General features: G+C 41.6%; 1 protein-coding gene across 3 annotated transcripts in view; it reads right to left on the bottom strand.

Moving 5' to 3' along the window:
* Positions 1-2,289: 2,289 nt before the first annotated feature.
* cmtm6 (CKLF-like MARVEL transmembrane domain containing 6) overlaps positions 2,290-14,357 on the bottom strand; it is a 33,653-nt gene continuing 21,585 nt past the window's right edge. The window contains exons 3-6 of one of the 3 annotated variants that reach the window (XR_014600451.1): positions 7,763-7,939; positions 7,251-7,349; positions 3,840-5,517; positions 2,290-3,776 (exon numbers count right to left, since the gene is read on the bottom strand). Coding sequence is in view for 1 of the 3 variants with exons in the window: in XM_084052529.1 (XP_083908655.1) it covers positions 5,350-5,517; positions 7,251-7,349; positions 7,763-7,939 (444 nt within the window). In the remaining 2 variants the exon portion in view is untranslated. Of the gene's footprint in view, positions 5,518-7,250; positions 7,350-7,762; positions 7,940-14,357 lie in introns of all 3 variants that reach the window. The other 2 variants (XR_014600452.1, XM_084052529.1) reach the window with 2 other exon arrangements.

The following is a 14,357-nucleotide window of genomic DNA, read 5'->3' as shown; positions in this document are numbered from 1 at the left end:
GCTTAAAATGGTTGAGAACCACAGATCTACTGTAAATGAATGCTCCAACATTTCATGATATTTTCAGTCTTTAAGACCAGTGATTCTAAAATGAAACTGCCTATAGGGGTAACCATGGTGTAACATGTTGAAATGGAACTCCTCTCTTCCCAGCTTCCAAACAACCACCAGCAAGAACGAAGGTTCAGCCATTTTATGGGTTTTCTTAAAAAGACGGTGACTTCAGAGTGGGCTACAGTCAAAACAATCTACCAAATCAAAAGAAACACTAACCTAACCAAACACAGGAGAAAAACAAGATCAACTGAAAGACTAGCCACCCCTACAAACCCAGGCAGTTAAAAACACAGAGACTTCTAACAAACATTCTACAAGTGCAACATATTGACTGGCAGTGTTGCAGGAAGTGGAGAGAGGAGAGAACACAGGTGCTGTGGAAAACCAGCCTTTTAAAGTTCCCTCTCCAAAGACTGGAACCAACCAGCTCCCTGCTTCATCCTGCAACATCACTCACTCACTCATTCAATCAATCAATCAGCCAAGCACACGCGTGCACACACACACACACACACACACACACACACACACACACACACACACACACACACACACACAATCCTACATACCTAGATTAAAACACACACAGTACAAGCATAAAATGACCTTACGACCTCAGGTGCGTAACAGAAACATTTACTCAAAGATAGGTCCACAATGCAAGGTTTTGTAAACAGGATCAATTAGAGTTTCCTAACCAAGGTTTTGAATTTTGAGAAACAAACATCAAAATATGGCTGGAGCGAATGTGGAAAATAAAAAAAGTAATATCTTATCTGTCTCAGTGTCTGTCTGTTTGTCTATCAATCTAGTACAGTATATAATGTATACATAAATACATATTGTGGAATGATGTTAAAGCCGTTTGCCATGTATTATTTGATAAACAAGAAATCTATCTACTTCAGTACTGTAAAAAATAAATAAATACATATTGTGGAATGATGTTAAAGCCGTTTGTCATAGATTATTTAATAAACAAGAAACATTTCTGATGTGTTTATATGGATGTCTAGCTGTTTTCTTTGTGCCAAGGACCCCCAGAAGAGAACATTTGTGTAAAAAAAAAGTAAAAAAAAAGAAAGTAAAAAAATAGCAGGTGTAGGCCTCCAAGCTCGCAGTGCGGCACAAAGTGAGCTTGTTTTAAGAACGTTGTTCCTTGTACAGTACGCTATATAGCTCAAATCTAAGTGGTCAATCAATGCCTAACGCATCACCTTTTCTTCTCATTTACTTTCTGTCGTTTTTTTTGCATGATCTCAGCACTCTTTATTTTATTACTTCTTTAGTCATTTGTGCCACTTTCTGGAGTAAATCTGAGCAACATTTGTTTTGATCGGCCTACTACGTGTCAGTGAGTGCTCCAGCCCCAGGCTGTTGATTACGATTGATAAATAACGTTGTGACAAGTAAACATTAAGATAAATGTGGAATGATTAAGTTTAGAACAGTATTCTATTCTCAATGTTTCTTTACTATAGTTAGTCTGGCAGTGGGAAAGGCAGTACCATGATATGACCACCAGATGTCACCAGCAGGACACTGATTGACTTGTGAACGTGTATTTCAGGATTCATTCTTCAGGGTAAGAAAAGCTACACAAAATGAGATAAAATGTCTCTTAAAATGCTACAATAAATATGCAGAGGGCTCATGGCAATAATCTGTGCTACCCTGAGAGTTTAAGGACATAGACACAACATTAGAGTACTGCTCTTCAAATACTAAGAGTGGAAGCATTTAAAAATCATCTTTTAATAAAGAGTGCTTCATGAAAACCTCCCTGACACATGCCTCTATTTTTTTGTTTTGTTTTTACAATTCATTCAGTTTTTCTTTGCTTTTGATCTATTCCTTGTGCAGACAAAGGTATCAAATGTAAACTCACCAGGTTAACAGAAGTCATGTTTCTATAACATACACGAGATAATGTACTTTTATAAATCTGTAACAACATAACCTGGTGGTTCTATTCTGGGCAGGTTATTATCAACATTTATTTAAAAATAAAACAACATAAAATGTTAAAACATTCCCAAAATAGGGAAGATAGCCAATCTACAAGCTGTGAACTTGTAGATCGTCTATTTTCGCTAGTCATGTATAGGGCTTCAGTGGTTAAGTTAAATACAGTCTGGAATAAGATCAATGTTCACAGTTAGCCTAAATGACGTAGGATCACTGACTAAAGTAAATGTTTCCTTCATAAAAAAAACACCAGAGAGGTTTGACTCATTCAACACAGGCTGGTTTTACAGCATATTTCATTCATACAACATGGCAGACATTTAGCAAAAAAAACATCATGTACACAACAAAACAATGTGAAAAAGAGGATTTATATCTCCAAATACAGGCTTATATTCTTATATGTCTGAAAGTATTATTCCAGTGGTTTCTGGGAGTCAAAAGACTAAAACAAACAAAAAAATGGCATAGTTTGAATTACCAGCTTGCCACTCCGGACTCAAAACATCTGGAAACGACCAAATGGACCTATTCCAATAACCTTTACACCCACCAAATCTTAAAAACAACAACAAAATTCCAATGGTGGCCTGATCTATGTCGGTCTGAGTGGTTCTGGGTTTTCATTCTCACCAACTAGTTTCTAGACTATGACATAGCAGAAATGCATGGCATGTTTACAAGGTTTAACGTTTACAAAGTATAATTAGCTGATGTCCATTGTTGCCATTGATCCAAGTTGGTAAAAAGAGACACTACTGAAAATCTAGTTTGTATAGTTGAGTTTGCCTGGACAAAATATAGGCATGTCTGATGCACAACCCATATATGGCCAATATGGAGATGCCCGACGCCAGCGCAAATTGCCACTGTTGGAGGGTGACAAACCAGAGCTTGATCAACGAGAGAGAGACAGAGGGAGAGATGGAGAACGGGAGGGAGTGAGGGAGAGAAAGAGGTGATGGGGGGGAGAGAGAGAGAGGGAGTGAGGGGGAGAGAGAGGAATAAGGAGGGGTCGATGCTGGGTACCGAAACCTGAAAACACTGATCAACTTCAGCGCAGTAACACAGACAAGCTGATAATGCAGAGCTTGTATGAGAAGAAATGTCATTACATGGACAGCAGGATGTTTGGGGATCAAACAAACGTTTCCGTTGTGAGTAATTTATGATGTCATTACTGACGTCAGTCGTCTCCATATATGGGCGCAGAACCGGGACAGATAAGACAGAGACATGATACACAGCCAGATAGATTCCTAGAATTTATAGAGGCATGAACCTTTAGAAAGCATAATTAATCAGCTGTTATACAGTATTGGCATTGATCGAATGTTGATAAAAACAGATAAACATGTGACGATATGAAGATAAACATTGCACTGACAGTATACCTGGAGGATCAAAGCAAACTAGGTTCAACAATAGAAATATGCTTTGATGTGACAGCACAGGAAAAACCTTTTAAATGTACATGAACAAGATGTTCTGATTGAAGACACTAAATATAATGGTTATCTTGTCATGACAGACCCCACACACACACCCACACACTTCTTCTATACAGTGAACAGGGGATCTCCGTCTCCACAGTTTTTAAAACGAATTATAAAAAGGCGATCACAAAAACCAGATGTGCGGATGTGATGTCTCGTTGTTTACATGTGAGAGGAGGGAGTGGCTTGACCACAACAACACAGAACGAACCTGTTAGTCAAGTGGTTTCTAAGGACAGAACTAGAATGTGGAGACTGTTATGGTGTTAATATGAACTGAAAACTGTTATGAAGTCAATATGAACTGGGATATGTAACGGAGACTGTTATGATGTTAATATGAACTGGGATATGTACTGGAGACTGTTATGGTGTCAATATGAACGGAAATATGTACTTCAGACTGTTATGATATTAATATAAACTGAAATATGTACTGGAGATTGATCATTGCATGCTCTTGAAAAGGAGCAGTATTAATAACTTGAGAAGACAGAAGCTGGAAACATTTGCAACATTAAGCTGGGCCTGGGGCGACATTCAGATTTTAACCACGCTGAATAGTTGGTTTTTCACTCGAGCAGATTGTTACCTTGCTTGACTGAATCGGACAGAAGCAGAAAGGAAATAAGTCTCTTGTGGTCACGACTTAATCTAAACTGGATCTTTGCGCATAATAAAAAACAATCTGCCTCTATCATATTTGGTCTTTTAGTTTATCACTTGGCACAACTCAATCACACAGATTGGGAATAAATCGACTTAAAACAAATGAATTTAATTCAATACCCTTTAAGGCCTTTTATAAAATAAATATGAATTTACAATTATTTAAGACTTTTTACAGACACCCAACTGGATACTGTTTCGGGTTCTTTGTGTTTATTGTATATATTTTGTACTAATTCTATGACAGTGAAATCCACACGTGGATATTTCATTTGCATTAAAATTCATGTATTCAAATTTAGTTTATTAAACGTTCAAGGGAGAAAAGCTGTGCTCAGCTTGGTAGCTTCATGCAAACAAACATGGGAATGTATTGCCATGTAAAAGCAGGGCCACATTTCACTGAGAAAATGTAAAACAACATTTATATTTGTTATTTAGAGAGGCAGGATTTTACAGGCTCTGACCTACAATAGATCACAGTACAGTTTCCAAACTTCGGCATATTAAAAAATATAGATTTTTAAAAAAAGTAGTATATTCATTGGGTTTAAAAACGTAATCTAAAAAGCTATTAAAAACTGATTGTCATGACCACTATATTCAATAGTTTGTGGACTTAAAAACCACTTGAACCCTATATGCGTAGTTGACCAGGGGTCTCCCAGGGCTCTATGCTAGGTCTGTTAGTATTTCTCTCTACGCCAAATCTCTTCGCGGGAAATAGCCGATCTACGAGTTCACAACGCAACGCAACAGACATGGCGCTTTGTGAGCTTGTAGATCGGCTATTTACGGCTTAATGTTTGATAAAACATGGTCCAGAAATGTTTCAGGAGACGTTGCTTGGTTCTGTTATCAGGATGAATCTTCCAATGAGATTCCGTTCTAGAAATATTCTATGTTCCCGTGGAACATAGTAGTCTCAGTGTGTCTGTGTGCGTCTATGTGTATGTGTATGTGTCTGTGTGCGTGTATGTGTATGTGTGCGTCTATGTGTATGTGTATGTGAATGTGAATGTGAATGTGAATGTGAATGTGAATGTGAATGTGAATGTGAATGTGTATGTGTGTGTGTATGTGTGTGCGTGTGTGTGTGCGTGTGCGTGTACGTGTGCGTGTGCGTGTTTTGTGCCGTGTGTGAGTGTGTGTGTGTATTTCATTCTGCATTGCCATTGGCCACGGAGTTCAGTGCCTGTGCTTCGGGTGCAACTGGAGTTCCGTCGTTCTGTGCCGCTTTGGCGGATTTCTTAAAAGGAAAACCTTTTGTTTTAAGGAACAAACCAAAGTCCACAAAGAACGCCACACTGGACAGGAAGCCGAACGCCTGGGAGACACACAGATACACACAGGTTAGAAAACACACCTCTAAAAACACACCTCCAGGGTGTCGGGGAGAGGATTCTGGAACTCTCTCTCCATGGACATTCATCAGGCGCCAACACTGGACTCTTTTAAGTCCGCACTGAAGAGACACCTTTTTCCACGCAAGCTAGTTTGTTTATCTATTTGTTGATGTAAAGCATACATGGGCAAGTGGCGGCCCAGGGGCCACATGCGGCCCCCACCTTTACTTAATGCGGCCCGCAGGTTAATATCGGAATACTGATATATTATTGATTTCAGCTGTTACGATTCCAAACATGCAAACATGACCCGCTTTAATTACTTCATATTATACTATACTATATTAGTAGTAGCTTAATGACTAGTATTACAATTCTATTGTATTTTTCCAATACATTTGTATTTAAGTTCATAATATTATTATAAGTATAACTAAATGCATTTAAATAAAAATGAAAATGTTATTTTTCAGGACTCCAATTAAAAAAATAGCACAAAAAAAAAAATCAGGATTACAATTCCAAAATAGCAAAAATAGCAGATCTACAATATCGGCTAATTTTGCGTGACAAAGAATGGCAAAGTACTGCATTCATTAACGAAAAAAGTTAACATACAGAGATAAGAGGTGTCTGCCCGACAGTATATGCAATGTGGAGTGAGTGTGGAAATATAGTGGCCCTCTCCATCATCTAAGTTGCATCACCCCTGATGCAAAGCGTCGAATGGGTCTCTTGAAAGGCCCAATATAAGTTAAAGTTATTATTATTATTATTATTAGCTCTACACTGGCTAACAGAGAGACAGAAAGATAGCAATAGACAATAGGAGACAAGAGCAATAGCCACTAACCCTGAAGCCTAATTTATCCTCTGTGTAGAATGGCAGATGTCACTTGCCTAAAATAACTGATCTACAAGCTATCGATTCCCCAGCCCCACAGACCTTTGATGCGTGTCACTCCCTACACATTCCATGTTTCCTGTCAATCTATACTGTACTATCTACCAGTAAGACTCCCTAATCGGGAGATAAGCGACCGTAGGTCACATGTATACAGAAGAGGGCTGTAACGGCGATTGGTTCCTAGTTGTGTGGGCAATGGATAGTTTTGTTTGGTGGTCTAAATGTGGGGTTAGCTGTGAGGGATTGTTTGTGGGGGGCAAGCCCCCGAGTTACGGCATTTTATGTGAGCTGCAGTGGCAGGGGGTCCTCCACTGGGGGCGCCACCACTTTTGCATCCGTTCTGGAGCACCAGGAGTGGGTGGTCCCCGGGAATGCCCCGTGAGCAGCCCTGTTGGGGTGGTCATTTGGTAATTTGTCCACATGTGCTCATTTTTTACACTTGGGGGTCCCCGAGGCAGCTGGGGGTCCCTGGAGCTCCGGGGGTCCTTGGAGGGTGTAGTTTGGCAGGTAAGGAGTGGGTGTGCAAAATGTGGCATGGATCGGGGCAATGGGTGCGGAGATATGAGCAGGGCAAAAGTGTGACGGAGTGACGGAGTGACGGAGTGACGGACGGACACCTGGAGCAGCTTTCTGTAGTAAGTGCGACCTACGGTCGCAATAAAGGCAGACAAGCCCAAAACATATCTTAAAAAAAAAAAAAAAGGTTTGGACACCCGACAGCAACGACAGCAACGCTACAATATTATAGTTAATCTGAATGTGACAGTTCATTTAAATATGAGGTGGATAATCTGAATGTATATTCACCGCTGCAGATTGCTCCATGGCGGTCCCTTCGTTTTTCCCAGCGAATGTGATAGAGGCAACCAGGAACAGAACAGCAATCACAAGCGTGTACACAAAGTCCTGGAGTGCACACACACACACACACACACACACACACACACACACACACACACACACACACACACACACACACACACACACACACACACACACACACACACACACACACACACACACACACACACACACACACACACACACACACACTTATGCTGATATACTTTGTTGTTGATTCATTGAATGAATAGGACACATTTTTTTCGTGCAATATTTTTAGCCTAAATGTCTGAAGTAAGAATTCAAATCAATCAATCAATCAAACCCCAACCTGAATCTTTACCTAATTGTAAACGTATCTCTAAAAATATATATATTTTTTAATAAAACAACCATTTCTCTTCTGAGAACGAGGAAAATGGTCTCCCCCCCCCCCCACACACACACACACACACACACACACACACACAGCATACCACTTTGGCCCAGCAGTCGATGCCCACTCTGGTGTGCAGGGGGGTGGAGAGCAGGATGAGGAGGAGGAGGGTGAAGAGGAAGGCCGTACAGCTGACAAACTCAAAGAAGTAGAGCGCCGTGCAGTTCATACAGCTGGTGACCACCTCCTCCAGCACGAACGACAGGAAGGACAGGATCTGAGGAAGGACAACGTCATCATCATCATCATCATCATCATCATCATCATCATCATCGACATCGTCGCAGTGTTGATTTCGTCGACTAAAACTATGACGAAATAAAAACGAAATAAAAACTAAGCTATGATGTCTAAAACTCCGTCAACAAATAAAAACTAGACTAAAATGTTAGTGAGGGACTATAGTGGAGAAGATATCCAGTAGAACTAAAAGACAAGACATTTTATGTTTTATGTTTGGTTGCAAAGTTTTGTTAAAAAGTTAAAGGTAAATATTCTGATATTAATCGTTGCTATAGAGTGTTTGTTCAGAAACAGGGGCGTCTCCAGCTCTTAATTAAACAGTAAATACATTGTCAGGTTGGGATACCAAATATATCCTAACAAAAGTTATACAAAACAACATTCAACAAACTGCTTAGAACATATGAAAATGATTTGTATGTTTTATACTCTGTTAACAACAGCAGCGTGTGTGTGTGTGTGTGTGTGTGTGTGTGTGTGTGTGTGTGTGTGTGTGTGTGTGTGTGTGTGTGTGTGTGTGTGTGTGTGTGTGTGCGTGTGTGTGTGTGTGTGTGTGTGTGTGTGTGTGTGTGTGTGTGTGTGTGTGTCTGCGAGACAGAATGAGAAAGAGAGAGAAGAAGAGTGGAAGAGAGAGAGAGGAAGGGTTGTGTCTGTAGACGGGTGTGAGAAACAGGAAGGAACATGGACTTCCCCATGGACCACACACACACACACACACACACACACACACACACACACACACACACACACACACACACACACACACACACACACACACACACACACACACACACACACACACACACACACACACACACACACACGCACACACCAAACTACACCATAAACCAATGTTTGTGTTGCATGTGTGTTACTACATGGGTTGTTTGTGTGCGTGCAGGTTGTGTTACTGTGTGTGTGTGTGTGTGTGTGTGTGTGTGTGTGCGTGCGCGTGTGAAAAGACATGTTTTTTAGGTGTCGGTGTGCTTGTTCATGTGTGTCTGCGAGCGCGCACAGACACACACACACAAACACACAGGTAGGATAAATAGCAGTTCTTATCTGAACCTCCAGTTCCACTGCCTCTGCACCAAGCCAAGAACAGAGAGAATGACAGGAAATGTGTGTGTGTAACTAACGACCCCCCACCCCCTCAAAGTCAGTCTAAATCATAAGCTCAGTTTTTAAAAACACTTTTTTCAATTATAACAGACATTGGGCTATGGAGGCAAAGCAAAAATAAACAGTAACAGTGTGAAGATTTTAAATAATGTGCGAAGTACAAGCGTACAACTTTATTTACAAAAATGCAATTCAAAGTTCTTAGCAGAATAAAAACAAATAAGAAACAAAACTAAAAGCATGAGTACTAATACTAAGGTATGAAGTGTGACAAGGGATGAAAAGACCATATTGTATCTGTGAAACGGACACTTCAAAATATAAAGCTGCAACGCTCGGGGGTCGCAATAGTAAAGTAGCTGCCCACCATAGTGTTGATTTTGACAGCAAATTTTGATTAGATTTTAGTCATAGTCTTTTGAATCAAATTCCATTTAGTTTTAGTCATATTTTAGTCATCTGAGATGTTTTACTCTTAGTCTAGTTTTAGTCGACTAAATATCATAAGATTATAGTCAAGTCGACTAAATCTACAATTGATTTAGTCGATTAAAACTTATTTTGGCGGTGCCTTGATAGCGTCGTCGTAATGGTAGATTTTACACGTGGTTGCGCGCTGAAAATAGCCGATCTACAAGCTCACAACGCGTCGCAGCGCGACGCGTTGTGAACTTGTAGATCTGCTATTTTCAGAGCGCAACACCCGAGCGCAACCAAACACAAGATGAGACTTTTAGTTCTACTGGATCTCTTCTCCACTATAGTCCCTCACTAACATTTTAGTCTAGTTTTTATTTGTTGACAAAATTGTCAATATATTTAGTCTTAGTTTTAGTCATCATAGCTTAGTTTTTATTTAGTTTTTATTTACTTTTCGTCAGTGAAAAAAGGTAGCCGACGAACATTTTTCGTCGTACTTTTACTCGACGAAATCAACACTGGCCCACCACCGAGGTTCAAACCCACCGCGGTGCGTCCGCCCGTATTCGGGGGTGCGAAGGGTGACATATCTATGTGTCACAACATGTACTCCTATGCATAGATATATATATAAAGGCTAGATGGCTCAAGGGGGCGTCGCAAGTACAGCTCAACCGCGGCCATCTTGCGACAGTCATACATAACATTAGGTCTATGGTGCATGTACTTTGAAATAACCATAGCGTGCTCAATTTTCAAACGGTTTGGTGTGTTGTAAACACCAAAGATGTGGTTATGATACCGCATACCTATAATTATAATCATGTTTTTTTTTTAATAACATTAATGCAGTATCATAACCACATCTTTGGTGTTTACAACACCGTTTGAAAATCGGATGAAAATTGAGCACGCTACGGTTATTTCAAAGTACATGCACCATAGACATAATATTATGAATGACTGTGGCAAGATGGCCGCCATGTGGCACATTGGCCAGCAGCGCGGGTGAGTCATCTAGCCTTTATATATATCTATGCTCCTATGGGCTGGGGCGGCACCTGCTGCCAGCAGGAAGTGTAGGGCGGGAGGAGTAGAACGGAGGGCTTGTTGCTATAGAGAGGTCCCAGGGGGGGGGGGGGGGCTTGCCTCTGGCAGGTGAGTGAGTAGGATACAACAGCAGTGACAACACAAATGTGTGTGTGGGGGGAAGGGCCTACTCTGTGTGGAGTTTGCATGTTCTCCCCGTGTCTCCTAGGGTAGTTAAAATACCCTCACAAAAACATGTAGTAATCCTGGTGGCTATACTGCCTCCCCCATGACAGCCGGGGCGCCTGATGGAGGGGAAGGGAACTGGTTGGAATAACGTGTTCCTTCCACGCGCTACGTCCTACCGGGGAAACTCGCCCCGCCCCTGTCAGGTGACAAGAAGGTCAGTTGGCTCTCATGCATTGAAGGAGGCATGAGCTCGGCCCTGGGGCTCCCTAGGCTGGTGGGGGGAGTGTAGTGCCCAGGATCACTTAGATAATTGGCATCGGGTGAAAAAAAGGGTTACAAAATCGTGGGATAAAAGATTTTCAGAAGAAAAAAAAAATGTGTGTGGGTAGGAATGAATTGGCATAACGACTACATTGGGGAGAAAAAGGGCAACAAAAAAAAGAAAGAAAAAAAGTCTCTCCTGCGCGAGCTCTGAAATGTCTGTTTGGGCCGATAATGAATTGCACTTCGATGTTCATGCAGTACCTCTTGTCAGCCAGTAGGTGTCCTACTGGCTCACAAGTATTGATCATAGTGTTTCTCAAAGTGGGGTCCAGGGACCCACAGGGTTCCTTGAGGGGGTTCCAAATGGACCCTTACAGTTCAGTAACTCTGAAAGTGTACCAATGCCTGTTTGGTTCTATTTGTACACTCTCACTGGACCATAGGATCTGCATTGCCCTGTAGAAGAATATAAATCTTTGCCCAGCTGGACAAATTAAGCACTTTCAACCTGGCCTCTCTGTTCTGGGCATGTCAATATAGATGAAAGGTTTCAAGACATTTTAAAACATTGGGAAAACATTTTTCAATCTCCACGTTTCATCTTTTTTCATGAATACTCTATTTTAAACTTTGCTGTAAGTGTGTGTGTGTGTGTGTGTGTGTGTGTGTGTGTGTGTGTGTGTGTGTGTGTGTGTGTGTGTGTGTGTGTGTTGTACCATCACGGGGTGTGCACTGGATGAGAGACTGACTTCCCAGCATGCCTCAGGGTGCATGTTTAGTGTTCCATCATTATTACAGTGTTATTATTAGCTACAGGTAAAGCGTTGGGGAGTATTTATGTGTTGTTTGTGAATGATGTCCTCTGGCTTGTGTTTATTATTTACTCATATATTTTATATGTATTCATTTGTGAGTGAAAGAGGTAATTACCACGTGTTCAACAGTGGAGTAAGTTTGATGTTTGTTTGTGCGACTGACACTAAATAACATCTAAATAGCAATTCCTCTGAGAGAAGTTGCCAGTGTGTGTGCTTGAATTCCATCTGTCATTACTGTGTGTGTGTGTGTGTGTGTGTGTGTGTGTGTGTGTGTGTGTGTGTGTGCCAGCCAGGATGTTATAAAATATAAAAATGGACATACATAAAAGATACTTTAGAACATAACATAAAAAGTATGCAGTAAAACAAAACAACTACAGCTGCATTTTGTGGTTTTAACTCTGATGTCATCATTTATATTCAAACAGTGACAGAGCCCTGTTCACAAACTTTTAATCAGTGGCACACGCTCTTTCCTCTTCCAAGGACACACACACACACAGTCACACACACACACACACACACACACACACACACACACACACACACACACACACACACACACACACACACACACACACACACACACACACACACACACACACACACACACACACACACACACACACACACACACACACACACACACACACACACACAGGGTGTGTGACAATGTGCCAGATGCCAGATGTACGGTTTTAAACATTCCTGTTCCAATAAGAGTCGAACAAACACGCACGTACGCACACCCAGTTGAAGTCTTCAAAAGATACATCTAGACAACTTATAATCATTTATTATTGTAGATCTGCTATTGTCACTATTATTTCTGAAAACTTTGACAATGTTTGCTGATTTTTGACTATAATGACCAACACCCAAAATATGGACGGCAGGTTGAAATTGGTTAACAATTTACAATTTAGGCACTTAGCAGATGCTCTTAACAAGCACGTCAGGCTGCTACCAGCTCTCCATTTGTGCTTGACAAGACAAGAGAGACACAAGACAAATAGCAGATCCCAACCCTAATTAAGTGGCTGGTAGCAGAGCTACTCACACACCAAGACTCACACAACAACATACAGTCCACATACTGAGATTGATGCAAAAACGTGGTCTTTAATTTAAAGCTACATTTTATGTCTCTCCCGACACAGAGAGGTAAATGCAATTATGTCCAAACTACAGTAAAACGACACCCTATGTGCTGTCCTATCCAACCACTGCAGATGATGTGCTAGTTATGCAAGGATAATGAACAGTGAGATGGTCATTATCGAGAAATAAAAACCCAGACAGTGTGATCCTCAGAACCCGACGTGAAGCAGAGGGGTCTAATCACCGTTTATTTCTCAATAATGACCAGCTCACTAGCTAAATGCAGAAGCACACTAGACACCACCAACCACTTCATGTTTCAAATCCATTTTTACCCCACTCAGCGACACACCCGCTGTGAATACAACTTATTATGGGTATATAGCTCTAATGAGAAATGTGAAGTTAGCGACACCAGGGACCATAGTGAAATGTATTCCCAGGGCCAAAGCGGGTGACACTGAATGAGATTTTAAACTGCTGGCTAAGAGTAAATGTGTTCGTTATGGTAAAAATGATCATCCATGTCAGCGGTAATCACTCCCGGTTTGCGCAATTCGGCAGTAACTAAGATTAATGTTGAAGTCGGTGTGTGTACATATGGCACACATGCACGGACACATTTTCTCTGGCCCCCTGCCAAATATGATTCATGGTGAGATGTACAGCCATACAGTATGTCCTCATTCAACCACCGGCTGTCCGAGGGGTGTCCTGACGATAGCGTGGGCTTCATAAATCACTAGCGGACGTTTGAGGGGACGCCTGGCCTGATTAGGACAGGAGAGATGTATACCATCTCTCTGTGGACCGTTACCATAGCTCCCATCAGTGGCGTACCCACTGTAGAGGCAGGGCAGGCGGTCGCCTGCCCAACTAAGATCTCTAAGATCGCCCTAAAAAAACTGAATAACCCGAAAAGGTGTCATTGCGTGCTTAATGTCCTCAAAGTCACGCATCCAACAAGCTTTGAACTGAGCAGATTGGACCTTCCGTTGCAGAGATAATGGCCAAAACATCTTGAAAACGGCAATTTTCGCCGGTTTTCGATCGCCGATTTTCGATTGAGTTGAAAAAAAAATGTGTGGGGGGGGGGGGGGGGTAGAGGTGGAGGGGGGGGTGAAAATCTCGCCTGCCCTAAATGTAAATCCTGGGGACGCCACTGGCTCCCACGGATCCCATACCTGTGTGGACCCCCGGCTACAGACCGAGGGTTTCAATCGAATACGACTGTTTTGGGGGGGGTTCTGAGGATCTATTTTTGATAGATAGGAGAGAGACAGCAAACAGAGCTGAGAGTATGGGAGTGACATGCAGCAAATGGTCCGGGACAGCTGGAAATCGAACTGGGGACTCATTGCCCCATGGGGTACGCCCCCAAAACCACTTGGGTCACCCAGAAATCAAGAATTTGACACAGAAAAAGCTATTTCGTTCAAATTCATTGCT

The sequence above is a fragment of the Gymnoscopelus microlampas genome (assembly GCF_963454915.1).
Source record: "Gymnoscopelus microlampas genome assembly, chromosome: 3".
In the NCBI taxonomy this organism is placed as follows: domain Eukaryota; kingdom Metazoa; phylum Chordata; class Actinopteri; order Myctophiformes; family Myctophidae; genus Gymnoscopelus; species Gymnoscopelus microlampas.
This window is presented reverse-complemented; position numbering and strand designations above follow the sequence as displayed.